Source organism: Myxocyprinus asiaticus, chromosome 45 (assembly GCF_019703515.2).
Source record: "Myxocyprinus asiaticus isolate MX2 ecotype Aquarium Trade chromosome 45, UBuf_Myxa_2, whole genome shotgun sequence".
Classification (NCBI taxonomy): Eukaryota; Metazoa; Chordata; class Actinopteri; order Cypriniformes; family Catostomidae; genus Myxocyprinus; species Myxocyprinus asiaticus.
The window spans coordinates 23,806,424-23,834,360 of record NC_059388.1 but is presented as its reverse complement, the minus strand read 5'-3'; the positions used below and the strand labels follow the sequence as shown (position 1 = coordinate 23,834,360).

General features: G+C 39.3%; 2 protein-coding genes across 3 annotated transcripts in view; one reads left to right on the top strand and one right to left on the bottom strand.

Moving 5' to 3' along the window:
- Window positions 1-68: 68 nt before the first annotated feature.
- Window positions 69-22,911, top strand: LOC127435011 (endosome/lysosome-associated apoptosis and autophagy regulator family member 2-like). Its single transcript, XM_051688103.1, has 22 exons — window positions 69-288; window positions 2,655-2,775; window positions 2,860-3,049; window positions 5,127-5,274; window positions 5,369-5,458; window positions 5,803-5,908; window positions 6,114-6,263; window positions 6,423-6,511; window positions 6,596-6,776; window positions 6,886-7,014; window positions 11,572-11,662; window positions 11,752-11,854; window positions 12,405-12,542; window positions 12,633-12,896; window positions 13,033-13,206; window positions 17,761-17,950; window positions 18,189-18,285; window positions 20,865-20,966; window positions 21,059-21,185; window positions 21,368-21,546; window positions 21,632-21,800; window positions 22,765-22,911. The coding sequence occupies exons 1-22, from the start codon at window positions 190-192 to the stop codon at window positions 22,831-22,833; spliced, it is 3,006 nt and encodes a 1,001-aa protein (XP_051544063.1). The 5' UTR covers window positions 69-189; the 3' UTR covers window positions 22,834-22,911.
- Window positions 22,912-22,970: 59 nt separating this feature from the next.
- LOC127435013 (tetraspanin-9-like) overlaps window positions 22,971-27,937 on the bottom strand; it is a 40,380-nt gene continuing 35,413 nt past the window's right edge. Inside the window, exon 8 of one of the 2 annotated variants that reach the window (XM_051688107.1) lies at window positions 22,971-27,697. In XM_051688107.1, coding sequence (XP_051544067.1) covers window positions 27,626-27,697 — 72 coding nt within the window. In that variant the 3' untranslated portion in view covers window positions 22,971-27,625. The remainder of the gene's footprint in view (window positions 27,698-27,937) is intronic. The other variant, XM_051688105.1, reaches the window with a different exon arrangement.

The window sequence follows — 27,937 nt, the reverse complement described above, 5'->3', positions numbered from 1 at the left end:
GACTTGCGTGACGTCAGACGCTCCATGTCAATCAAAGCAGCATACGCGCAACTACAGTAGGAGCTTAACGCCAAGAAGAGACAGCCGCGTGTTCGCGTTTCAGCTCATAGTAAATGCATAGACATTGTGATACCTCGTTATCTTTATTCGGATCCTTTCTGGTTTTCTTTTGAATCCTGCCTTTAAGAGATGGAGAAGAGGACGCTTTGGACATCCTGTTATTTTGTGCGCTTTGTAACGCTCTTCCTCTGCGCGCGAGCGTCAGGCAACTTGCCACCGTGTAAAGAGGTAAACGATGACATATATTTTAAATATTAAGACGATTTTATACAAAACTAGTTATGTTTCTGTATATGCTATGACAATATTTTCAAATCCACCCTAGGAAGAATATTGAAATGATAGCATAGTATGTTATTCTGAGCTTCTGTAAAGTCCAAAATACGTATTATTATTATTTTTATATTTTATAATGACAGATATTAGGGTTGTTTTTGCACAAAATGAGCGATGAAAAGCAAATAGAACATGTTGTAATTGATATATTATAATGGTGAGACCCGAGACGTACGAGTGTCCAATCATATGATGGCGCGGTGCTCAGCCTGACCAATCAGATGACAGTTCGATTATTGTGCGTTTGTGCAGTTGCCTTAAATATAGTCAGATACATTTTTATGAGCTATAATTATTTCTGATCAAATATGTGAATGAGCTCTCTCGTTGATCTAATAAGAATTTGAAAAGCGTCGTTTTTGTAGACCATTACATGGATTTGCCTTATCATTGTTTACATACAAAGACTCGCACATTAAGAGCGTGTGTAAGGGGGATGCTGGAGCAGCAGTGGCAGGTGCAGGTGCACCATTAGTGATAATGGTTGACCTGCTGGTGTGTGTGTGCTGTAACCAGGCAATTTCAAGGCGACAATTAACTCCAAGGGATGTGTATTCAGTATGAACCCACTTTAGGCAATGTGACCAACAACTACATTACACTGTGTCATATGGGAAGCTGATGCATGTTCATGAGCTTTTCTTTAATCAACACCAAGATTTTAGGTTAAGTGAAAATTTATATTTTATGTGCTGGTCACCATTTTTAATAACCTTTTGCCTTCAGTAGTTCATTTTAAATAGTCCTGCGTTTTGACAGAAGAATTATTTATAGAAAAATTCAGTTATTCCAGTTAATATGAGGTCACAAAAGCAGCATGGATAATAATGGTAACATTATACAATAAGGTTCCATTTGTTTACATTAGTTAACAACATTAATTTACAATGAACAATACTTTTACAGCATTTATTAATCTTTGTAAATGCTAATTTCAACATATAGTAATACATTTTTAAAATCAAAAGTTGTTGTATATGTTAAGATTAGTTAATGCACTATAAACTGACATGAACTAACAATGAATAAACAATTGTATTTTATTAACTAGCGTTAACAAAGATCAATAAATGCTGAAGAAAATACATTGTTCATTGTTAGTTCATGATGCCTAATGCATTAACTAATGTTAACGAATGGAACCTTATTGTAAAGTGTTAAAATAATAATAATTTTTGATGGCGTATAGTTTGTCACACTGCATGTCAATCAATAGTGGATTTTGCCGATACTGATAACTAAGGCGGTGGGAAAGGTCGATAACCGATTAATCGGCTGATAATTTTTCAAATTAATGTACAGAATGGAGGGCAAAATGAATAAAACCCCAGATGCAGTTTTTTGTTCAACCAAAATCCTAATAATAACTAGAAACATGTGATTCATAACATGGGACTTTTAAGTATAAACAAGCCTGAAACACACTGGGGATTCTAAATACTCAGAAGTATTTAGGCCTAGTAGGTCAACAACCCATATACAAGGCATTCATTATGGTATACCGTATTCTGTAATTTAATACCTCATTGCAATCTCTCTAGAGCTTTTGCTTAATATGTGAGGAGTTGAGCTTTGTGCCGAAAACTATTGCTACTGGACAGTTCGTTGATTAAAACGCATGTTCGTAGTTTGCACTTACCTGTGTGTGTCTCAGTGCTTTGATATGTGTGTATCGAATGGATTTGGGTGCCGTGTTTGTGTGTGTTAAGCCTCCAAAGGACAGGAGAACAATCACTGTTTTAAAGGAGTGCACACAATGATTTGCATAACAAACCTATCAACAAAGACACACACACACACAAATAGAGGAGGTATTTGGTAGCCTCATTATTTCAAGTTGCTATCAGTGTATATCAGGCTCTAATTCTTTACCATCCACACTCAACAGCAATGAGTGATCGTCATGACAACAGTCACAGGGCTTCTGGCTGTTTCCCTGGTGACTGTCCGGGGACAGAAGGCAGATAGATGGGCTTCCCCCATCCCCCTCCTTTTGTACACACACACACACAATATCTATATCTTTTAAATGTGTTCATGTATTTTAGAGACAAAAGTTAAACATCAAGTACGCTATTAACTCGGCCATTAATGAATGAACAGTACTGTTGGTGGCGTTTTTATAAAGGTCTTTTTGTCAACACAACAGAAAGAAAGACCATTGAGGGTTATTTTTCAAAAGACTGTAAATATGAGGAAACATACAGTATATACCGATACAGTATTATCTTCATAGTTATTGTGTGAATGTGTTTCAGACAGACTACTACTTTGAGTACACAGAGTGTGACAGCACAGGCTCCCGATGGAGAGTGGCCATTCCTCACAGTCCGGGAAGCTGCACGGGACTACCAGAGCCAGTCAGAGGCACAGACTGCAGTAAGAAAATCACTGTTTATGTTTGAATGTAATGAATTGTAATAAACAGCAAAATGTAAAAGTCTGTGTTTATTTGTTTTAAAGCTTTTTCGTGTGAAGCTGGGGAGTTTTTAGAGATGTCATCCCAGCAGTGTACACCATGCGCAGCTGGCTCCTATTCGTTGGGCAGCGGCGTACGTTTTGACCAATGGGATTCCATCCCTGCAGGATTCAGTAGCCTGGCCACATACATGGACTCCGGAGGATCAGGGGATGAATCCATGACCTGCAACAAGTAGGTGGCCTTTTCAGTGCTGTGTCGACATATTCTTGCTTGCTAACCTGGAAATATCACAGAAGTTTCAAAATTGTGATTTTCAGGTCTGTAGAAGTCATGGAAATTAGTATAATTCAAAAAAATTCATGTAAAAGTTATGTAAATTTATAAAATGTCAAATATTCATGGAAAACTCATGAAATTTAGTAAAATTGAAGAAAGATTCATGGAAAAATCATGGGAATTAATAACATTGTAAAAATTAATGGAAAAGTCATGGAAATTAATAAAATTTTAACAAATATTGGAAAAGTCTTGGAAATTAATACAATTCTAAAAATGTATGGAAATGACATGGAAATTAATAAAATGTAAAAAATCCATGGAAAAGTCATGAAAATTAATACACTTCTAAACATTCACGGAAAAGTCATGGAAATTAATACAATTCTAAAAATTCATGGAAAAGTCATGGAAATTAATACACTTCTAAACATTCACGGAAAAGTCATGGAAATTAATACAATTCTAAAAATTCATGGAAAAATCATGGAAATTATTACACTTCTAAACATTCACGGAAAAGTCATGGAAATTAACACAATTCTAAAAATTCATGAATAAGTCATCATGACTTTAATACAATTCTAAAAATACATTACAAGTCAAGGAAATTAATAAAAATCGAATAATTTAAAAGTCATGGAAATTAATACAATTCTAAATAATAATGGAAAAGTCATAGAGATATAAATAATTCAAAGCATTCAAGTCATGGAAATTAATTACATTTTAAAAATTCATGGAAAAGTAATGGAAATGTATTAATACAATTTTAAAAATGAATTTAAAGGTGCTAGATGTAATATTTTTACTGTACTATATCATAAAATGACCATAATATGTCATTTTATATAAAATATAATGTTTCCACGTTAGAAAATTGGGAAACATGCCAAGTTGAAATACTGGCTTCACCAATAACAATGTTACAGCCAGTATATTCTACTTTGAAGTTTCCATTCCGGGCCGGAATTTCTGTTTATGTTTTGGCCTGTGTGATCCCGCCCACTGCCTGCTCACTAATAGTATTTCGACACCGCCGGGTTGCCAGACTTGAACAAGTTTGCAGGCAAACAACACTGCGTGCTGCAGCCATGGAAGCCAGCAAACGAACTGGATCAGAGATAATAGATTCCATCCGACCTAAAAAGTCTCACCATTCATCTAAAAACCACCATGACCAGAGGCGTAGTAAAACAAGGATAAATATCGGAGATGCCTTTGGAAGAGCAAGACAGCTTAAAGCCCAGAAATCCTTCAAAATGGATGCTGAATTAAGTTTGCTAAGGTTGCTAATTTGCGTGTCAACATTCTGGCAACCCGCATGAGCTTTGAGTCTGGGGCGGGGCAGACAACTCTCCAATATTTTGAATTTGGACTGCAGTACCCATTTCAACAATTTCAATGCTTGTTGTCAATCTTACATACAGCACCTTTAAAAGTCATAGAAATTAATTCTAAAAATTCATGGGAAAGTCATAGAAACTAATACAGTTCTAAACATACATGGAAAAGTAATCATGACATTAAAACAATTATAAAAATTAATACAATTCTAAAAATCCATTGAAAAGCCATGGAAATGAATAACATTTTAAAAAATCATGAGAAGGTGATGGAAATTAATACAATTCTAAAATTTCATTGAAAATTCACGAAATTGATAAAATTCTAAAAAAGAAAATTATGGAAAGGTCATTCAAATTAATACATTCTAAAAAGTCATGGAGAAGTCGTTAAGATGAATAAAATGAAATGAAGAATGAAAATGCCACAGACATTTCTGTAGTCAATATACATTTTTCTTGTTATACTCAGCTCTACAATATTTCATTGTCTAAAGATTTTGGGAGTCCAATCTCCATTTCTCCAGTAACCACAAATCATTCACACTCCTCAAAAATCCCAATTTAACCCCTGCCTACGACTAGCCATACATGTTCTATAAAGATATATTCTATATACTCAAAACTTTTGAAATGTATCTGAAGAACTGGCTCCAGGTGTTTACATTATGTTGTTTGGTTTGCAGTTCTTCATGGACAGCTCAGGGAACTCACTTGGAGTCAAATCGCGATGACTGCACAGTGTCGCTGGTATACGCAGTGCATCTCATGAAACAGGGCTCCGTCTCTTTCGACTATCAATACGTCGACAGCAATGTCTTCTTTGAGTTCTTCGTATGTCTTCACAATTTTTTCAGCCCTTTCTACAAATGTGTTGCAGATATAGAGGAAACTAAATTAAGATTATGTCATGTTTTATTTTGTACAGATTCAGAATGACCAATGCCAGGAGATGGACCGGACAGGAAGTGAGAAATGGATCAAACTCACCACCAGTGGAGAGTGGGGAACTCACACAGTTAGTGATGTTTCTAACAGTTTCTAAATACAGTGACCCAGTGTTTTCCAACCAGTTTTATCGTATGTGCTTGATGATTCGCCTTTGAATAAATTACAATAAACGTGCTGAAAAAGACTCATGAAGCTTTTTTTCTTGCACGAGTGCTGGTGGCAATTATGTAGAAAACTTCTCAAGAAAGACCCAACAGTGATGATTTTTTTATTTTAATTTCTATAAATGAAATACAATTAAGTCTTTTTTATAGGTTTAACATAGCAAAATCTTATCATAGCACAGGTTCCCCTGGTGGGGAATTACTACTGTGACCAAGTCTATTGTACCTGTTTTTTTGTATTTCACAGGTCAATCTGAAGTCAGGAACAAATATTCTCTATTGGAGAACCACAGGAATGCTATTGGGTGGGAAACCTGTGAAGCCGGTCCTTTTGAAGAACATTCAGATTGAAGGTGTGAGATACTGTTGAAATATTATCTAATTTTGTAACGGTTTCTCACACCCTTCTTAATGTCAAATCAGAACATACACAGTCTGAACAATCTGTGCTGTGGTGTTTCAGTGTCATACGAGTGGTTGTGATATTGACCGCATATTTTACTGGCAAAGTCGACAGTTTTTATATGTGTGTTTTTGGGGTGTGTGTTTTGCAATCAGGTGTGGCGTACACATCAGAGTGTTTTCCATGCAGACCGGGCACCTTCAGTAAAACTCCAGGCTCTTCTTCATGTGATCTTTGTCCCAGGAATACATACTCTGGCAAAGGAGCCAGTTCCTGCACACCATGCTCAGAGACACAGTATTCCCGTATGTATTTATTCACTTTTACTCATGCATACACACACCCTTTTACTCTCATTTAATCATTTAGGCCAATCCTATATTCTTTGTATTCAATACAGTACTTAAGACACTTCCCTTAGCCCACAAGTGATAACAGTGTTACTCTATTTTTATGTTGTTTAGAGGAGGGATGGTCGGAATGTAAAGAGAGACCTCCTTGTTCAGAGAAAGACTACTTTCAAATCCACACGGCCTGTGATAGCGACGGCAAGGTAGGATGCTGAACGTGGCGGACATGTTTAGTTTTGTTAAGAATGATGCACAGATGTTGTTTTTATCTTGTGGTATCCTTTTAGACCCAGATACTGTACAGGTGGGTAGAGCCACAGGTGTGTGTGGAGAATGTGACTGGCGCTGTGACGCTGCCCCCTTCTGGAAAGAAAAAGGACTGTCCACCCTGTAATCCAGGCTTTTACATGCACAACTCCTCCACCTGTCTGCCTTGCCCACAAGGGACTTACTCTGATGGAACCACAGGTATGTAAACCCCCACATGTACATACACAGTCATTATGCAACACAGCATTGGTTTTTACTGGTACTGGTCTACATTAGGTGTATAAAAGAGATGCTTTCTTTTGTGTAGAATGCCAACGATGCCCAGGGGGAACTGAACCTTCTCTAGGATATGAGTACAAGTGGTGGAACATCCTTCCGAGGAATATGAAAACTTCCTGTTTTAATGTCGGCAACTCCAAATGTGATGAAATGAATGGTAAGAGCAACAGGAACTTGGTCACAAAATGTGATTGTAATAATGTATTTGGCCAGTGCAGTGTCAGAAAATTAACTAAGTAAAGCCTTATTTATATAGCACCTTTTAAAGCAGTGTTTAAAAAGTGCTTTGCAGAAAACATATAAATGTACTTTTACATACAAAAAACAGTAAAAATAAAATACAAGAAAATTAAAAGAATTAGAAAATAAAGTGCAATATAGCAGCGTGCAGCAATTATTGGTGTTAAAGCATTTAAGGTTCTTTAAGTACATATATAATAGGTATTAAGTATTAATTAAACAGTCTGTTAGCACCTAAAAAAATTATCAAATGCCTTAATTTTCAGAACCATCAGGTTAGGTAACGCAGAGATTTGGCATTTTTTACATTCCTGACTGTTATTGCGCCAACAAGAGGCAGATGTGTGCAAATGTGTTTGTGTCCTCAGACTGACCTCCTACATAAGTGTCTAAAATTTGTTGAAATTATCGCATTCCATTCAAGAGTTATAACAATTTAAGTAAAAGTGGCCATGCCCACTTCATGGAGTTTTATAAACAAGGTTCGGGAGGAGCAAGGTAATTTAATCCGACCAATCACATTGCCTGAAAGAGCGTATATAAACAGCCGCTTACCTCTACATGGCATCAAGTCTTCAGGCATTACGCCCCACCCATACTTTTTATTTTATTTTATTTTATTATTATTTTTTTTTTCCCTTTTCTCCCTAATTTGGAATGCCCAATTCCCAATGTGCTTTTAAGTCCTCGTGGTCGCGTAATGATTCGCCTCAATCCGGGTGGCGGAGGACGAATCCCAGTTGCCTCCGTGTCTGAGACCATCAACCCGCGCATCTTATCACGTGGCTTGTTGAGCGCGTTTCCACGGAGATATAGCACGTGTGGAGGCTTCACGCCATCCACCACGGCATCCACGCTCAACTCACCACATGCCCCACCGAGAACGAACTACATTATGATGACCACGAGGAGGTTACCCCATGTGACTCTACCCTCCCTAGCAACCGGGCCGATTTGGTTGCTTAGGAGACCTGGCTGGAGTCACTCAGCACGCCCTGGGATTTGAACTAGCAAACTCCAGGGGTGGTAGCCAGCGTATTTTACCACTGAGCTACCCAGGCCCCCCATGCCCCACCCATACTTGAAGATGTCTCAGAAACTCGACCTGTTCCCCTCCGACGACAAATTCTCCATCGCTCTGGACTCCCAACAACAGATCGTTGAACCCAGGATCATCTCTGCTTCCCCCAACAACGTTCCTCAACCTCCATCAGCGAATCGAGGCTGTCAAACCTCACGCTCGGAGACCTCTTCTCCCAGGCACCACCGCAGGATTATCACTTCTCCCCCTCCCTCAACAGCTTCACATTCCTCCTCATCGCATGCCTTTTCCACGCCATTCCATCCCCAGCATAGCTAAATGGACCATCAATGGATTACGACACGCTCTAGTCACCGCAGATATCACGTACCCAAGGTGCACAAACAAAGCCCAGCTCTTCGAGCTGTTCGTCGCCTCTATACACGGCGATTCAGCCTTTTCTCCTACCCCATCTTCACCTGTTAAATTCCCAAAACGGGTAGCCTCTAACCCCAAATCTGCGGGAATCCTCAGGCATCCAGCTCCAGTGGCAACATATGCCCAAAGGTAAACACGGAAGTTCGGCGCTTGCGGAGAGCAGCACGCGTCACTATCCCCTTCTCCAAATTGCCTCCACCCCCCTCTCTCCCTCTCCAAGTTTCCAATGCAAATCTCTACCCAATAACGGATTTTTCTACAATCCCATCTCACTTCATGCAGCAAGCCAGTCATCTGTCCTCCGAATTTTTCTCCCACCTCCCTCAACATCAGCCCTTCCAAACACCTCTGCCTTTTCCACACAAACCATTCCTCCCGCCTCCAGCTTCCCCTCTACTTCTTTCTATCCATGGGCCACTGGAGTGGATTCTAGCATGAGGCTGCCTCCGCCGGTCTATCCCGCTCTAGACCCATTCCCCTCTTTACTTTATCCCCCTTCTATTCATCATTCTAACCCCACCCACACCGGAACAATTCCTTGCACGAGGCTGCCTCAGCAAGTGAATCTTGTCCCAAATCCTTTTCTGGATTTTCCCGACTTCCCAGATCGCTTGACTTTATTTACACTGTAGACAGCAATACCTCTCGCTATTCCTCCAAACGCTGCTGTTTCAGAACTCCCGCCAGTCTCCAACCATCTACTCTCTCAAACTCTAGCAGGTGCAGACATAGACCTTTCTTCCTCATGATAATACGATCAGAACCATAGACTGTGGTGAGTTCTCTGTTAACCTTAAAAATCCCTCCCGCAATGTTTCCCGCACACTCACCTTTTATACCGAAGTTATATGCTCCACGTTCCCAAACAAATGGCGCGAGCTCAACGATTATCTATCATCATCGCTGAACTATCACTATCAAATGGAGGCAGTCACTTCTTCAAATACCACTAACTATTTTCAGCTAAATGTGCAGCTGGGCCGCTGGTCATCCGACACATTCTTTGGTTACATCCGTTCCAACCTCCTTCATATCAAGAAGGCCAAATCAAGCCCTGATTAACTAACCACAAGTTCTCATCCAGGGTCAGGGGGATGCTTGCTTCATCCTCGAATTTCCAACAGGCCGGCCCCACAGTTCGAACGCAGCAGGGGTCCACCCCGGCCAGTCCGGTAGTTCCCTGTCCCACAATGTCTCACCTCCGTCCGGGGCAAACCCGGCCCACGCGTTCGGACGTAACTATCCCTCCAGCGTTTTTCAGCTCTCACAGAGCTCATTTCTATGTGGCCACAAGCACCACTGTCTCTTCAGTGCTTCTGCCTAATTTTCATTCTCCAACTCTACCTATTCTATACCTCCCTGTTTCCTATCCCCCGAGCGGACACTAGTGTGAGACTGCCTCCACTAGCAACCTCCGCTCTTTCTATTGTACTTTGGCACCTCTGCCCACCTCTCACAGGGCTCAGTAAGTGCCTCCCCCTTCCCCAAACTCATTTCATCACTCCACGCTCCTCTTGGGGGTACAAGAGGTATCATAAATACTTCGTCCCATCTCAAATGCAAGAGGTATCATAAAATACTTAGTCTTGTCTCAAATACAAGACTCCATAGTCAAGAGCTTGCTGTCCCATTTTCTGGCATCTTTTGGTGAGTATTTGTGATCAGGTCAAGCCTCGAGCATCAAGCCCTTCGCCCAGGACAGCGAGCCACAAACGTTACACTATCGTCTAAGCAGGATTACATTAACTTGTGAACTACTGAAATGGAGTTTTATAAACAAGGTTCGGGAGGAGCAAGGTAATTTAATCCGACCAATCACATCGCCTGAGTGAGTGTATATAAACAGCCACTTAACTCTACATGGCATCAAGTCTTTCGGCATCCCTCCATCTCCCCTTTCTCAGCCTACCTATTCTTAATGGCTAATTTTTTTTCAAATTTTGCACAGACCTCTTGGGCCAAAAGACAAATAGGTGTACCATGTTTCATTCCGATTGGCCTTTTTTAACCCTGTTTAATAGCTGCTGAAATTTGATTGGTCGATGGCGGCCATGTTTTTCAAGATATGTGACTGTCCTCATATACCTTGATGGATCATTGGACAAAAATATGGCATGCAAAATTTCAAGTCGATCGGACCAATGGTTCCATAGTTAGAGCTATTTTTAGGTTTTCATTGTTATAGCAACACCAAGAGGCAGATATGTGCATTTTTTTTTCATGTGTCCTTAGAATGACCTCCTACATAAGTGTCCCATATTTTGTGAAAATATCGAATTCTGTTCAACAGTTATAACCGTTGAAGTAAACGTGGCCACGGCCACTTTGTATGTTTTGGCATATCGTTACAATGATAAATCTATTTTTTATAATTTTTAATTGAATAATAACAAAAATGCTAACAATAACAATAGGGGGTTAGCACTTTGTGCTTAAACCCCTAAATATAGCCGTAAGCGGCAATTATCAGGGTCCAGTAATTCCAATTGCAATTGGAAATGTGGAAAAAAAAAGACTAAAATTGGCAAATTTGAAAGAACAGATCTGTCTAGAGAAAAAAAACGTATATCTCATTTCCACCTGCCATTTTAAATTTTCTGAAAAACCTACTTTTTGGAACTCCTAGACTGCTAGTCCGATTTGCACAAAATGTTGCATGTATCGTCTATAGAGCCTCATGATAAAAAGTTATCAAAAGAATTTTGATTTGTTGAATCAAAGATATAAGCCAATGTATTTTTTTTGGTCGTGGCCCAAATTCACTTATCAACCCTTGTCTTCTAGACAGGAATCAGACCAACATTACGAAAAAGTTGGTGGAAAAATTTATAAATAGAACTGAAATTGGATATAAGCAAAAATGTAAAAGTGCTTATTATAGCGCCACATAGGGTTGGATGGGGGTGCACAAAGTGTGCTTTGTACAAATGTGCTTCAAGATACTTTTTAAAAGTGCTAATTGATTCAACTACTATGTATGATCAAATGTGATTTTAAGCAAATTTGTTTGCACAGGTTGGGAAGTGGCCAGTGATCACATCCATAGTGGAGTGGGTGGCTCAGATAATGATTACCTCATCTTAAATCTACGAGTGCCTGGGTTCAAGTGAGTCAGTTCTAATGATTATTTAAATGTGAAGGTGGTTGTGACAAAACAAGCTTTTTTTTTACTTTGTCACTCTTTTTCTCTCCCAGACTTCCTACTTCTGTGGACGATGCATCAACTACTGAGTTTGGCCGGATCACTTTTATCTTTGAGACCATCTGCAGTGCAGACTGTGAACTCTATTTTATGATAGTAAGACACACCTCATAACATTATTAATGAATATATTTACGAATATCTGGCATAATCTGTTGTTTTGTACCACAGATGGCCCCAAAAAGTATTTGGACTCTTATAAATATATGAATGTCATTAAATAACTATATATCAAATCAAGTGGCATTTTTTGAAAAGAAAGATAGCGAAAAATTTCACAAAAGAAGTTTATTAGGTTATATATTTTAAAATAGTAGATTTACTGCTCAAAATTTGAACGCTTTCTGGTCGTCAAAATCCTGTGTGAACTTCAGGGGAACTCAGTCATACATCTGCCTCATATATCCACTAAAAACGACCTTTCAACCAGTTGGTCGCAAATAATTACAAAAATGGATTAAGGTAGTTAGTGAGATAATTCTAATATCATTTGTTTGTAGATGCCACATGGTTTGATATCTTGTTATCACATGTGAAGACATCATACATTGGAGGTGTGGCTCAAGTATCCAGATATTTCATGGGGCCACTGTGTGTCCATCTTTTATCTAAATGAATTCAAGGTGAATGTATCCTTTCTGTTTAGGATGTGAACCGGAAGAGCACCAATGTGGTAGAATCATGGGTAGGGAGTAAAGTCAGACAGGCTTACACCCATATCATGACCAAAAATGCATCTGTGTCTTACACGTGGGCTTTCCAACGTACCAACAAAGCCTTGGATGTATGTATTCATGGCTGAAGACTTACCTAAATTACTGTAAATCCTGCATTGTTTTGTTGTGCTCTTATCCGCTGTCGTCTTCTTTCCCAGGTGCGTCAGTATGTGAATGACAGAGCAAAGATCTACTTGATCACAGTGACTAATGCTATGGATGGCTCAGCGTCTGGTTGTCATGCCTGTGCTATGATGAAACAGCAGGATGGCTCTTCCTGTGTCCCCTGCCCTGCTGGACACTTCATCAATAAAGACACCAATCAGTGCCAAGAATGCCCACCCAACACCTTCCTCTCTGGGCATCACATATATGGGCGTGAGGCCTGTCAGCCCTGCGGCCCTGGCAGCAAGAGCAACAAGGTACAATATGATCTCTATTTGTTTAAAGGAATTTCAAGGTTCAGTACAAAGCCTTTTTGATTTGTGGTAAAATGTTGATTACCTTAGAAAATATTTTTGACACTGTGTAACATCCGATATGTTCATTTGTGTCCAGGAACACTCTGTGTGTTTTAACGACTGCTCGTTCTCACATGTGGATCAGAACCGGACTTTGACCTACGACCTCAGCGCTTTAAGTTCAGTGGGGTCAATCATGAATGGGCCCAGTTTCACCTCCAAGGGAACCAAATACTACCACCAATTTAACATCAGTCTTTGTGGGGCAGAGGTACACTTACATACTGTACAAACATCTACACTGTGCCACATTGTCTTACTTATTTCTATATTATATATTAACACTGATCAGCCACAACATTAAAACCACCTACCTAATATTGTGTAGGTCCCCCTCGTGCCGCCAAAACGGCGCCAACCCGCATCTCAGAGTAGCATTCTGTTTAAATTCTAGGGACTATTGTGGGTGAAACTCCCAGGAGATCAGCAGTTACAGAAACACTCAAACTAGCCCATCTGGCACCAACAATCATGCCTCGGTCCAAATCACTGAGATCCAATTTTTAAACCCCATTCTGATGGTTGATGTGAACATTAACTGAAGCTCCTGACCCGTACATGCATGATTTTATGCACTGCACTGCTGCCACACGATTGGCTGATTATATAAATGCATGGATGATTGTTGGTGCCAGACGGGCTGGTTTGAGTATTTCTGTAACTGCTGATCTCCTGGGATTTTCATGTACAACAGTTTCTAGAATTTACTCCGAATGGTGCCAAAAACAAAAAATGTCTGGTAAGCAGCAGTTCTGTGCATTTGTGGCGAGAAGAATAGCAATGCTATTCTGAGATGCGGGTTGGAACTGTTTTGGCGGCATGAGGGCCTACACAAAATTAGGCAGGTGGTGTTAATGTTGTGGCAGATCGGTGTGTATATATATATATATATATGCTGTTGATCCTCCGCATGCCGACAAAACAGCACCAACCCAGGGGCCTGGGTAGCTCAGTGAGTATGGATGCTGACTACCACCCCTGGAGTCGCAAGTTCAAATCCAGGGTGTGCTGAGTGACTCCAGCCAGGTCTCCTAAGCAACCAAATTGGCCCAGTTGCTAGGGAGGGTAGAGTCACATGGGGTAACCTTGTGGTTGCGATTAGTGGTTCTTGCTCTCAATGGGGCGCGTGGTAAGTTGTGCGTGGATCGTGGAGAGTAACTTGAGCCTCCACACACAGAGTCTCCATGGTGTCATGCACAACAAGCCATGTGATAAGATGTGTGGATTGACGGTCTCAGAAGCAGAGGCAACTGAGACTTGTCCTCCACCACCCGAATTGAGGTGAGTAACTGTGCCACCACAAGGATCTACTAAGTAGTGGGAACTGGGCATTCCAAATTGGGAGAAAAGGGGATACCATTATTTTTTTTTTTTTTAAACAGCGCCAACCCATGGACTTTACCAGACCCCTGAAGTTGTCCTGTGGTATCTGGCACCAAGACATTAGCAGCAGATCCTTCAAGTTCTGTAAGTTGCGAGGTGGAGCTGTCGTTGATCGGACTTGTTGGTCCAGCACATCCCACAGATGCTCAATCGGTTTTGAGATCTGGGGAATTTGGTGACCAGGGCAACACCTTGAACTCTTCATCATGATCCTCAAACAATTCCCGATCAGTGTGTACAGTGTGGCAGGGCGCATTATCCTGCTGAAAGAGGCCACTGCCATCAGGGAATTCCATTGCCATGAAGGGGTGCACCTTGTCTGCAACTATGTTTAGGTAGGTGGCACGTGTCAAATTGACGTCCACATGAATGGCCGGACCCAGGGTTTCCCAACAGAACATTGCTCAGAGCATCTCACTCCCTCCACCGGCTCATTGTCTTCCCACACTGTATCCTGGTGCCATCACTTCCTCAGGTAATCGGCGCACACGTCCACGGCCATCCACATGATGTAAAAGAAAACGGGACTCATCAGACCAGGCGACCTTCTTCCACTGCTCCAAGGTCCAGTTCTGATGCTCGTGTGCCCATTGTAGGCGCTTTCTACAGTGGACAGGGGTCATCATGGACACTGACTGATCTGTTGATACGCAGCCTTATACACAGCAGGGTGCGAAGCACTGTGTTGTGACACATTCCTCCCGTAACCATCATTACAATATTCTGTGACTTGTGCCACAGTATTCCTTCTGTTGATTCAGACGGGATAGCCTTCATTGCCCTCGCGCATCGATGAGCCTTGGGCACCCAACACCCTGTCACCGGTTTGTGGTTTGTCCCTCCTCGGACCACTGTCGGTAGGTACTCACCACTGCTGACCTGGAGCACCCCACAAGCCTTGCCGTTTCAGAGATGCTCTGACCCAGTCGTCTGGCCATAACAATTTTGCCCTTGTCAAAGTCTCTCAGGTCTTTACTCCTGCACTCAACATGTTCACTTACCATCTAATCTACCCAGACATGTGGCCTTGTAAGGAGATGATCAGTGTTATTCACTTCACCTGTGAGTGGTCATAATATTTTGGCTCATATATATATATATATATATATATATATACAGTTGCAATCGAAATTATTCAACCACCCCCCCAAGACAGTAAGGATTTACAAAGGTAAGCTTTTCTGATGACCCAGAATTTTTTAACTTTACATCTATATCAGTTGAGTGACACATTCAAAGTCATAGTGTGAATATATATCCTAATATTTCTAAATAGCAGGATTTTTTTTTAAATACAGCCATGTCATAATTATTCAACCCATATTGCATGTAGCTGTTTCTTAAATATGTAAGGCTACAAAAGTAATTGTTTTAAAACAAAATTAAGTCATCAATCTGAAGTTTAGCGTTGTAAGCAAAAAAGTATTTCTATGCAAAAAATGCAATTAAAAATAAGCTGTCTCAAAAGCTAATAGAGGAGATTATTTCATTACACAAGAAAGGTCATGGCTAAAAGTACATTTCCAAGGCACTTCAATTTCCAGTAGACAAAGTTGGCAGCACCATTCATAATATTTTTTAAATATGGTACAACAGCAACATTCTTGGGGTGTGGAAGAAAGCAAAACTTCACCAAGGGAAATGTTGACTCCAGTTGACTGAATATTCAAGAAGTAATTAGGAAAGACCTGTGGAGTCCTGGAAGAGGGTTTTATAGACGTATGACACTAAACTGAAAATGAGTTTTAGACCCATGGTTCAGCAGTACGTCTGGAGTAAGATGACAAGGTGATGACAAGAACGACACCATCCCCACAGTCAAGCATGGAGGTGGGTCAGTCCTGTTATGGGGGTGTATTGCGGCTGCAGGAAACGGCTATCCTGACTATGTGACTGACACCATGGATTCTTTCAAGTATCAGGCCATTTTGGCAAGAAAAATGTGATGCCTTCAGTGTGTAAATTGAAGCTCGTGATCACTGGACTGCATGGAGGCATGAGGCATAATAAATTGCAATGTCCGTACTGTGAGACACCTAAGACAGTGCTACAGGGAGACAGAAAGCACAGCTGATCGTTCTCGCAGTGGCAGACCATGTGTCACAACACCTGCACTGGATCGGTACATCTGAATATCACACCTGCGGGACTGGTATAGGATGGCAACAACAAATGCCCGAGTTACACCATGAATGCACAATCCCTCCATCAGTGCTAAGACTGTCCGCAATAGGCTGAGAGAGGCTGGACTGTGGGCTTGTAGGCCTGTTGTAAGGCAGGTCCTTACCAGACATCACCGGCAACAACATCGTCAATGGGCACAAACCCACCTTCACTGGACCAGACAGGACTGGCAAAAAGTGCTCTTCACTGACGAGTCGCGGTTTCGTCTCACCAGGGGTGATGGTCGGACTCACGTTTATCGTCAAAGGAATGAGCGTTACACCAAGGCCTGTACTCTGGAGCGGGATTGATTTGGAGGTGGAGGGTCCGTCATGGTCTGGGGCGGTGTGTCACAACATCATTGGACTGAGCTTGTTGTCATTGCAGGCAATCTCAACTCTGTGCATTACAGGGAAGACATCCTCCTCCCTCATGTGGTACCCTTCCTGCAGGCTCATCCTGACATGACCCTCCAGCATGACAACGCCACCAGCCATACTGCTCGTTCTGTGCGTGATTTCCTGCAAGACAGGAATGTCAGTGTTCTGCCATGGCCAGTGAAGAGCCCGGATCTCAATCCTATTGAGCAAGTCTGAGACCTGTTGGATTAGAGGGTGAGGGCTAGGGCCATTCCCCCCAGGATCCGTGAACTTGCAAGTGCCTTGGTGGAAGAGTGGGGTAACGTCTCACAGCAAGAACTGGCAAATCTGGTGCAGTCCATGAGGAGGAGATGCACTGCAGTATTTAATGCAGCCGGTGGACACACCAGATACTGACTGTTACTTTTGATTTTGACCCCCAACCCCCCCATATATATATATATATATATATATATATATATATATATATATATATATATATATATATATACACACAAAATGTTTGTATTCCAGTAATTTAAAATTTTCTAAATATTATAATTTCTTTTTTAAATATGATAAAAACATCTAAATGGTTCCTAAAAATACATTAACATTTATTCATTTTCAAATAGGCTTCATATTCTCTATTCTTTAACTCCTATTCTTTAATCTTAATTCTTTAATATGCGTTATATAATTGACCAGAACATTTCATGACATGAGAATCACCCTACTGGCATTAAAATGAAAGAAACAGGAACATTATGAAAGATGTTAAGCTTCCATATATGTTTGCCTTTTTAGTTCTTAGTTCAAAATTTCAATAATGAGTCATGTTATTCTCCTCTCTGTTGCAGGGAAAGAAAGTGGCTGTGTGCACCGACAATGTTACAGATCTGTCCAACAAAGACCTGCAAAATGAATCAGCTGACCTTAACAATTTTGTGGAGACTTTTGTATGCCAATCAACCATCATCCCTGCAGATGGGCGGGGCTTCAGGACAGCCCTGTCCTCTCAGTCCATCAGCCTGGCTGACACTTTCCTTGGTGAGCTTGTGTGGCCTGTAATTTCATACCAGCTGCTATTTACATAATTTATTGTACTCTTAGCCAATCTCTTAACCTTTTTTACTGATTTACTTGGCTAGAGATCAGTGTCAAGGCCATCAATACTTTTGTCACATTGCCAACAGTGAGAGCCTTATCCTGCTCTAATTTACACAAAAACCTGTTTTAGTCTCAGTCATTGTGAGTCTCAGTCTCTCAATGTGCTTCCATTTTTCAGGAGCTTCTAATGATAACACTTTGGATGGAGTGACTGTTAGCCCGGATCTATTCCCTGAATCTTCATGGAAAGTTCCAGATATCAACTTCTTCTATCGGTAAAATAAAAGAGAAATTATATATTATGATTAAAAATTATACCAAATTCTTTTTTAAGATGTGCAAAACATCTTTTCTTTGCTCTTTGGCAATTTACATTGAACGAATCTGCTGAAAATGCAAGGAAAATTATTCACTTGCACATCCCCAGTTAACATGATCCCCAGTTGATCCATAACAACGGTCCTATTCCTTCTCTCTTACTATTCTTCTATGTTCCTGTCTCTCAATATAGTACAATGTAATAAAATAAAAAAATAAAGAAATCACACACATATTCTATGAATTATATAAAGAGCAATATCTCTTGGGGTAATGTAGATTAGTGGGGTAAGATCTGGGCTGAAAACTTAAAATCCATGAACATTCACAACTGTAACTCTGAGCAAAGCATAGCATTCCAGGTTGCTTTCAGGCTTCCAAGTGTTAGGGGGAGTAGAGCTGTGGTAGGACAATGGATGCCAAAGAAGTTTTTGTTCTAAAGTGTGCTGGTTCAATCCTCACTATTGCAGGGGGTTGGTGCTTTTAAGTTGGCTTGGAGGTAGAAGCATGATAACCTAATCTTTAAATTCAGGGTTCTAGCCTGGGTCACTATTCTGTGATGCAAGGGTACTGTTTCTTACTGTTAGTCACTTATATCATATTTCATGCCATTCCTATCAATTTAGAGTGATGAATATGCCAGGAGGACTGCCATCCATGTGCAGGTTCCAGTGGCTTAGAGGTAGCAGTGTGGTAACTGAATACTGAGGTTTTGGATCTAGCCTGGGTTAGTTTCCTGCGATGCAAGTCAGGGGTGTTTTTTATTTATTTGTTTTTTCATCATCCCCTTTTCTCCCCAATTTGGAATGCCCAATTCCCACTACTTAGTAGGTCCTCATAGTGCAAGACAGGGGTGTTCTCTCCTACTACTACTTAGATAGTCACTTATGTTATGTTCCATGCCCATCAATTTTGAGTGACCAATACACCAGGAGAGCTACCCTCCTTGTACAAGCTCTAGTGGCTCAGAGGTAGAAGTGTGGTAACTGAATTCTAAGGTTCTGGATTCTAGTCTGGGTAAGTGTCTTGTGCACCAATCCCAGCTGTGATGCAAGATGGGGTGTTTTCTCCTCCTACTACTACTTAGATAGTCACTTATGTTATGTTCCAAGCCCATCAATTTTGCGTGACCAATACACCAGGAGAACTGCCCTCTGTGTACAAGCTCAAGTGGCTCAGTGGTAGAAGCATGGCACTTGAGTCCTGAGGTTCAGGGTTTTAGTCTCAGTCACTGTCCTGTGATACAACGCAAGGGTATTGTTTCCTACTCTTAGTCACATATGTCATGTTAAGTTGAATGCCCTGCCTATCAATTTCGAGTTTTGAGTGACATACTGCCCTCCATGTGTGGGCACCAGTGGCTCACTAGTATGAGTGCTGCAACTGTAGCAGGAGGTCCAGGGTTTGATCCTGGCCTGAGCTGGGTCTACAGTGAAAAACTGGTGATTGTACACTAAAACACTAGAGGGTGGGGGGATGTCTTAGTTGTGTCCCCCCCCCAACCTACCTACCTTCCTTCCTTCCTTCCAGAGAATTGAACACAGGGATCATGTGTCAGGTGGTAAGGTCTGACCTTAATTTTGGGGTTGGCACAGTGTTGTGTGGGTCTGTTGGATGTAATTCCAACTTGTCTGAAAACCCTTGCAACTGAACTGCTGGGATCAAATCCATGCTCTTTCAGTTGCAAGGCTGTTGCCTTTCATTCTAAGCTACCAGATTTGCACATGAACATGGGTTCTGTTCCAAAGATGAACAAACACATCTGAAAACAAGACTAGCTTTGCACTTGTTGGGATTTGAACCCATGCTCCTTCAGTCTCAAGGACATTGCCTTCCATACAGAGCTACCAATTTCACACTGTGACATGGGTTCTGTGGGCCTCCTTGTCTTAAGTAATTCTGAAGATGAACCAACTAGTCTGAAAACAAGATGAACAGTGTTGCATTTGTTGGGTTTTAAGAACACACTCTTTCAGTTGCAATGTCATTAATAGTAGATGTTCTTTAAGACCCTTAAGACTAGCAAGAGGCTGCTAAATACTGAATTTAGTCAGTCATGAGGAGCAGGGTGGTAGGATGGCGTGTACTAAATACCGAAATTAGCTGGCCGGTGGTAGGATGGTGGGCACCAAACCTGTCTTTCGTCTGGTTTGATCCTTGCTGTTTCAGTGTTTGACACTTTTAAGATGCTTTGGTTATGCAGGTATCTGGCTATATGTCAGTTTAGGCCAGTAGAAGCAGAGTGGGTAGTAGGATAGTGGCTGCCAAACCCAACTTGCATTCTAAAGGTTGGTGGTTTGATCCCAAGAGTGATGATTCATGAGTTTCATAATGAGTTGTCTTTTCATAAGTTGTAGCAAGAGCAGGAACCGTCAACCTTCATGTGCTCAGTTCGTACATCTGTGCCACTTTCTGTAACAAACTAACGTGGATTTACAGGCGATAGATGTCCTTCGACACTTTGGGATCAATTTTGAGAAGTTAGTAGTGTCAGTACTTTTTTTTTCTTTATTTACTTTCTCTCTCCATCTCTCAGGTCTCCCCAGCCGACTGCATCCTGCCTGAATGGTCGTAGCACGGTCGTAACTCTGCGCTGCAACCCTGAGAAGAGTGAGTGCGGGGAGCTCACTGTGCCAAGGTGTGTGTGTATATGTTTGTATATGTTTGTATGTTTATTTAAATTGTTGTTCAGAACTCGTTCACAAATGTATTTTGGTGATGTGTGTTTAGCAAGTGCCCAGCAGGTACATGCAATGGCTGTGAGTTCCATTTCCTTTGGGAGAGTTTAAGTGCTTGTCCACTCTGCACTGAGGCTGATTACCACTCAATAGAAGGAGCGTGCAGAGGAGGAGTGCAGGTACATCCATTTCTCATTCCACAAAGCTCTCTTTAAATGCATCCAACACAATATATTATGTAATCTTATTTTTTCTGGGTTAACATAAACGAAATCAAAAAACCATGGACAGAAAACATTTTTGTCAGTAATTCTGTACACAAGATTAACACCTCGACTTTCCTTCATCCTTCTTTAAATAGGACACCCTATTTGTGTGGAATGAACCAAAACTCTGCACTAAAGGGGTGCTACTCCCGAACAAGACCTCCAACCACTGTGAAGTGGTCAGCCTATGGGTGAAGGCAGGAATTGGAGGTGGAACCTTCATGGCTGTCCTCCTTATTTCTCTCACATGCTACTTCTGGAAAAAGAACAAGAGGTAACAAGTTGTAAATGAAAATTATCAGTCAGCTTAAGACACAAGATGTGTTTTTAAATTTTGACCCCTTTCCTTTTTTGCACAGGCTTGAATATAAATATTCCAGGCTAGTGATGTCAGCCAATAAGGATTGTGAGTTGCCAGCAGCGGACAGCTGTGCATTAGCAGAGGGAGAAGGGGAGGAGAATGAGGATGATGTTGTTTACTCAAATACTCCTTCGTTACTGGGTAAACTGAAAGCTATTGCCAGCAAGGTTAGTTAATGCAGTTTTCTGAGTTTTTCTGCCACTACTAGATTTGAAGGCTTTTAACACTATGCTAAGACCTTTTTTAATCCTGGGTTAATCAACATTTCACACTTGTTATTTTGAAAACCCTGAATTGTGGTGCCAAAGATACACAGCATGAATTACAAACTCAGGATAAAGTATGAACAGTGTGAAAATGGAACAAGACAACCCAGGGTTACTTTTACCTTGCACTGAAACTGAATGCCTGAAGTGAATGTTTTTAGTGCGTTTGCAAATAAATTGGAACAGAATGTAATTATCATTTTATATCTTCTATATTCATAATATCACCTTATTCTTAATATTATTAACATATGGTGCAATGTTTTGACTCATTCAGTAATAATATGGAATAGTATTGCATAATGATCATGAATGCAATAATTTGTAAATTGTTAAAGGAATATTTTATGTTAAAATGCAGCTTAAGCTATCGCAAGCCCTTTTGACATTTAATCGTGTAGTATACGAATTATAGATATTTATAATTCACTTTTCACAAGTTAAAATGCAAATTCTTGATATCAGCAATGGAATTGCTACTAGTGAAAATTGCATTATAGATATCTATAATTCATATCCTGTACATGATTAAAGGTCAAAGGTCATGCAATACTAACTGTAAGCTCTATCACAACATGTGAGACATTACCATAGAAAATAATTTTGTCCCTTGGTTATAAAAAACAAACAAAAAAACGTACTGCAATACACTTACAATAGAAGTCTATATCGTAAAGCACCAGTGTAAATCTTAAAATATACAATTCAACATGCAGTTGAGTTTAAATGCATTAGTGTAAACACAATGTTTGTTAGTATGTACAAACTGAGGGATATGTTGAAATTACCGTCTGTGGTAATAGATGTCAGGTAACTGACTGTTGTAAATGTATTCAAATGTAAAAGTTTTTCATTTTGGCTGCAGGCAGATGGGGACAGCAGTGAGTCAGTACAGCTGAAGTCTTCTCAATCAGAGAGATGGGTGTGGGGATAACACACTGGAGAAGAGAAGGATCACTCATGTACAAGAGAGAAAGACAAAGATTCATGGGGTGTTAAGGTTCTACACAAGAGATTCGATGTTTTGACACTCCTTGTCAGTTTGTCAATATTTACAGCCTCCCCTCCCCTCAAATCTCTGTAGGTTCTCAATACAATGAGTTTCGTGTGTCAAAATTCAGGAACTCTCTCATGTTAAAATTAAACTTTACCAGATAAATAATCACACATGTACACTGAAAAACAATGTACTGGTAGGAATTATCAAAAGTAAAGTTACCTCAAAGCATTTTAAGAATAATATTACATCACAATACACCAAGTATACATATACATACATACAGTATACTCACCTACAAACACGAGCAACAGCCACTTTTCTCCATCAGAGCACGGGGCATCACTTACACAACACTGCACTGTTGTGTACATAATGTAGGAAACTACATACTGCAAATTAAGCCTAAAAATGTGCATTTGCATATATGTGTGTGTTTGAATGTTTTGGAGACTGAATTTCTTCATATTTAAGGCTCACACAAAAGCATTCAAACAAATATATCTAGTGTTTGGCCAACAGAGGGAGACAGAGATAGCCTTACCGCCATGCCGCGCTTGACCAATGCTTTAGTTTCCTCTTGAAAATGCCAAACATCCTACAGAAGATGTAAGAGATGAGAAAGATCTTCCCTCGTGTATTACAGAGAGGTCTAACCTCTTTTCTCATCTCTCCTCTAAGGAGGGCAAGAGCCAGTACTGTTTTCTATTTTGTATTGTGTATTTTGAGCTGTATAAAGTTATGTTGAAATATTTCTGTTTTGTTTTCCTCCATACGCTTTAATCAATTTTCAGAGTGCTTTAAACATGGGGCAGATGTGTTGAGGAATATGTAAACACAGATTTCAGACAAGAATAGCAGCCCATCCCTCACAGCCTTGTTTTCATTCCCCTCTAAATTAAATATGGCACTACTCTGAATAAGGTCTCTAGACTTTTAAATGAGTTTGCACATCATAAAAATATCAACACAAAGGTCATCACAAAAAATGTATTAAAAAGACATTAATTAAATATTTGGTAAGTGATGTGCTTCTGATTTACAGGAATATTCCAGGTTCAATACAAGTAAGCTCAGTCGACAGCATATGTGGCATAATGTTGATTTTACCACAAACAAATTATTTTGACTGGTCACTCCTCTTTATTAAAAAAATAAATAAAATAAAGCAAAATCGAGGTTACAGTAAGTCACTTACAATGGAAGTGAATGGGGCCAATTTTTTGAGGGTTTAAAAGCAGAAATGTGAAGCGTATAATTTTATAAAAGCACTTACATCAATTCTTCTATTAATACACATTTTATTTGAGCTGTAAAGCTGTTTAAATTGTTGTTTTTGCAAAAGTTATCGGGATTTCAGGGTTTACTGTGTCATGTCATATGGAAAAATGTTGTAAATTTGGATGTAACATTACGCAAAAAGGTTTAGCAATTTTATCACACTAAAAATGCATGTTGTTTAAATATTGTGGCTATACTTTTGAAACAGTGAGTATTTTAACATTTACGGATTGTCCCGATTCACTTCCATTGTATGTGCCTCACTGTAACCCAGATTTGTGCCTTTTTTTTTAATAAAAACAAGAACGAGTTGAAATTAATTTTTGTGGTAAACAACATTATGCCACATATGCTGTTAATTGAGCTTAACTTGTATTAAACCCGGAATATTCCTTTAACTTTTGTCACTCAAAAATCATTATTATTATTACTTCGTGCTAAACCATAATGTGTGCTGGAATACTACAACTACAATTTTTGTTTTTTCAGCCAATATCGAGGCAGATATTTTTGTAAAACTTATATCAAGCAACAACAGTTTCTTGAAAACATTTTCTTCTTTTTATTTAAAATAATGTTGGTTAAACAGTTATGCATATATGTCACATCTTATGTTTCTTGGTAATAAATTATCTTGATAATTCCAATACTGATGCGTCTGTTTATCCATGTGTCAAAATATACTATACCTATACCACACAAAAACGGAATAAGAATAGGAATGTATATTAGGATTTCCTACAGGAAATATAGTAACGGTTCTCTGTGGTTATGGCTTATAAGTTATTTCTCATTGCACTCGTTCAAGTGACATTGTATCAAAAGAGGCCATTAATAGGTATTTTTTCCCTCTTCTTTCCTGGCCTCTATATCCTGCATCCTTTGATCTAATCTCCCTCTCTTCCCTGACAGTAGGCAGAGTAGGACAGCTCGTTTGCCTCCCGGCAATACAGATGCACTTAGAAAAGATCAGTGAACAAGACAACAACAAAAAAAGTAGACATAGATGAGAAGAGAGTCACCCAGACACAAAGACCCCGAGCAAGCAGATGACTAGCCCATGTAGTACAATAATACACCCAGTTTCTCTTGCACATATAACATACACTTTTTTACAATAAACACATACACACTCATATTAAAGGAATAGCTTATCCAATAAAAGAAAATTCTGACATGTGCTAACCTCATGTCGTTCCAAAACTGTATGACTTTTTTTCTTGGAACACAAGAGGAGAAATTCTGAAGACTAGGCTAATTGCTCTTTTCCATACAATTACAATAAATAGCGACTAAAGCTTTCAAGCTTCAAAAAGGATGCAAAAGCACCACAAAAAGTGTCGAAAGTGGTCCATACAACGTGCACTACACTTAAAATATTCTGAAGCTATAAAATGGAGTTATTCAAGTTGTAGAACAAAAACCCAGAAGACAATTAGCATTTTCGAGCAGTGGCTTCCCTCAAAAATTTCCTATGGGTTTTTATAATGGCAGTTGTAGACAGGGTTGGGAGGGTTACTTTTTAAATGTATTCCACTACAGATAACAGAATACATGCTGAAAAATTTTATTTGTAACATATTCCGTTAGATTACTCAAGGTCAGTAACGTATTCTAAATACTTTGGATTACTTCTTCAGCACTGGTATATTTTTCACTTGTTTTGACTATAAAAATTCTGTCAGTACAGTAAGACAAAATACACATGTTAAAAATACATTCTCTGAAAAACCGAAATATCTTATGCAGTGTTGTTTCTAAAACAAGATAAAGCACATTGATCGTTTTAAGGATTTTTAGACATTTTTACAGGAAAATATTTAAACAATTCTCATAAAAAATATGATTTTTGCCCTAATTTGTCTAATCTTAATAGAGAAAAAAAAAATATAATCTAACATGTTTTTTTTTTTATATACATAATTTTTTTTTTTAGTGTGTCTGGTAACGTGCATGTAAAATGGCTAGAAATAGCATTTTAGCTTAGCGTAAAGCTGACAGTTCACACAAGGTTTATTTCTATTTCTTCTGCTCCAAACTTACTTCAAACTTACTTCTCTGTCTGCTCGTATGAATGTAACACATCATAAGAAAGTGTTTCACCGCTGTTCAAATGCACTTTGGATCACATCATTTATATGTATAAATTTTTCCATCTGAAAGGACTAAATATTAAATGAAGCAAATGACAATAAAAATGCAAAGTAATCTCTTTTTGAGTACTTTTTGAATGTAACTGTATTCTAATTACCAATTATTTAAATTGTAACTGTAGTGGAATACAGTTACTTATATTTTGTATTTTAAATACGTAATCCTGTTACATGTATTCCGTTACTCCCCAACCCTGGTTGTAGAGTTATGTGTAAAATAAGCCCTGTGGTTAAAAGTACTTGAATAGACTTTCAAGTTTTTTTCGAGAACATAAATTACACACAGTTCTATCCCAAACATTTATTTTAAAGTTACTGTGTTTTTTAAAAAAGCATGTTGTTAACACAATGCTAATTAAGGTCTACAACTACCATGAGCATGTGAGCTACAGGATCTACAAAACTGACGTCACAGCTGAACAGCTTCATAGCTGAGTGTAAGAAAATTTAAGTCACTGAAGATCTTGACATCTGCCCTAGTTCTTTTTGGTGCATTCTTGAGAAAAGTAGCAATGTCTGATTAATGAACAAATCATTGGTTAAACGGACTAAAAAAAATCCGTCTGAATGATTCATTAAAGAATCGAACTGATCCAGTTCTAAAGTTCAACTTACTCAATGATCAAGTTGCAGCGGTTCTCGAGTTAATAGCACACTGGAATGTAGCGCACAAGTATTTTGTGTTCCACGGAAGAAAAAGAAGTCATGGAGGTTTGGAATGACATGAGGGTGAGTACATAATTACAGACTTTTAATTTTTGGGGTAAATTATTACTTTAAATGAGAAAATAACACAGAAGTCAACAGGATAAAGGATTGTTTGAGTGCAACTGTAAAGTACGCTTACATGTAAGTGAAATATATACAGCATGCTATTACATCAAAAGAGAGAACTGTGTCTATGTTTACATAAATGTCCAAAAGAGAAATACTGACTTATCCCTTTGTACGCAATGTGTTCCCATACCAACTCCTGGTCTTGAGTGACATGCGCATTCTTGTTCAGTTCATATGCCTAAGAAATGTTTTTGATGATAACTATTTTGGCTCAACTGGCACAAACATTGATCATTTCTTCTCAAAAACGGACGCTTCATTAGTTTTCATCTTACAGTTGCTGTTAAGATTTCAGGCCAAAAAAATAAAAAATAAATTCAGAACTACTTACATAAAGTTTTCCAACTGTTCGAGTCAAATAGCTCTAAAGTATTTTCAAAAGTATAGTGTGATGGCATGAAACAGTGTGAAATAACGCACAAGGTGTTCTGGGAGTTCATGTGTTCGGGGTGTTTTCTCTAGGCATCATATTTCTTCCCCGCTCTGTGAATTTGCTGGTATAAGGTCATGGAGAAGGCCATTCCAAGCAGCTGCAGAACAGAGGAAATTACATCAGCATAGTCCTGCATCACATAATGTGACATCATTCAAGGCAAAACTATTTCGGAGTATGACTCTGGATGAGTCTAATCATAATGCGAGCGTAGGGGTGGGCGATATGACCAAAAACCTATATCTTGATATGAGTAATTTTATATCACGATAACGATATATATCACGATATAGTTACATTTTTTCTGAAAAATCGATAAAATTTTATTATATATTAA

Bases quoted from the DNA above. Each gene is read 5' to 3' on its own strand.
- LOC127435011 (XM_051688103.1), top strand. From the start codon at position 190: ATGGAGAAGAGGACGCTTTGGACATCCTGTTATTTTGTGCGCTTTGTA. The intron at 5,909-6,113 runs GTGTGAGATACT...TTTTGCAATCAG, and splicing joins GAAGAACATTCAGATTGAAG to GTGTGGCGTACACATCAGAG. The intron at 11,663-11,751 runs GTGAGTCAGTTC...TTTCTCTCCCAG, and splicing joins CTACGAGTGCCTGGGTTCAA to ACTTCCTACTTCTGTGGACG.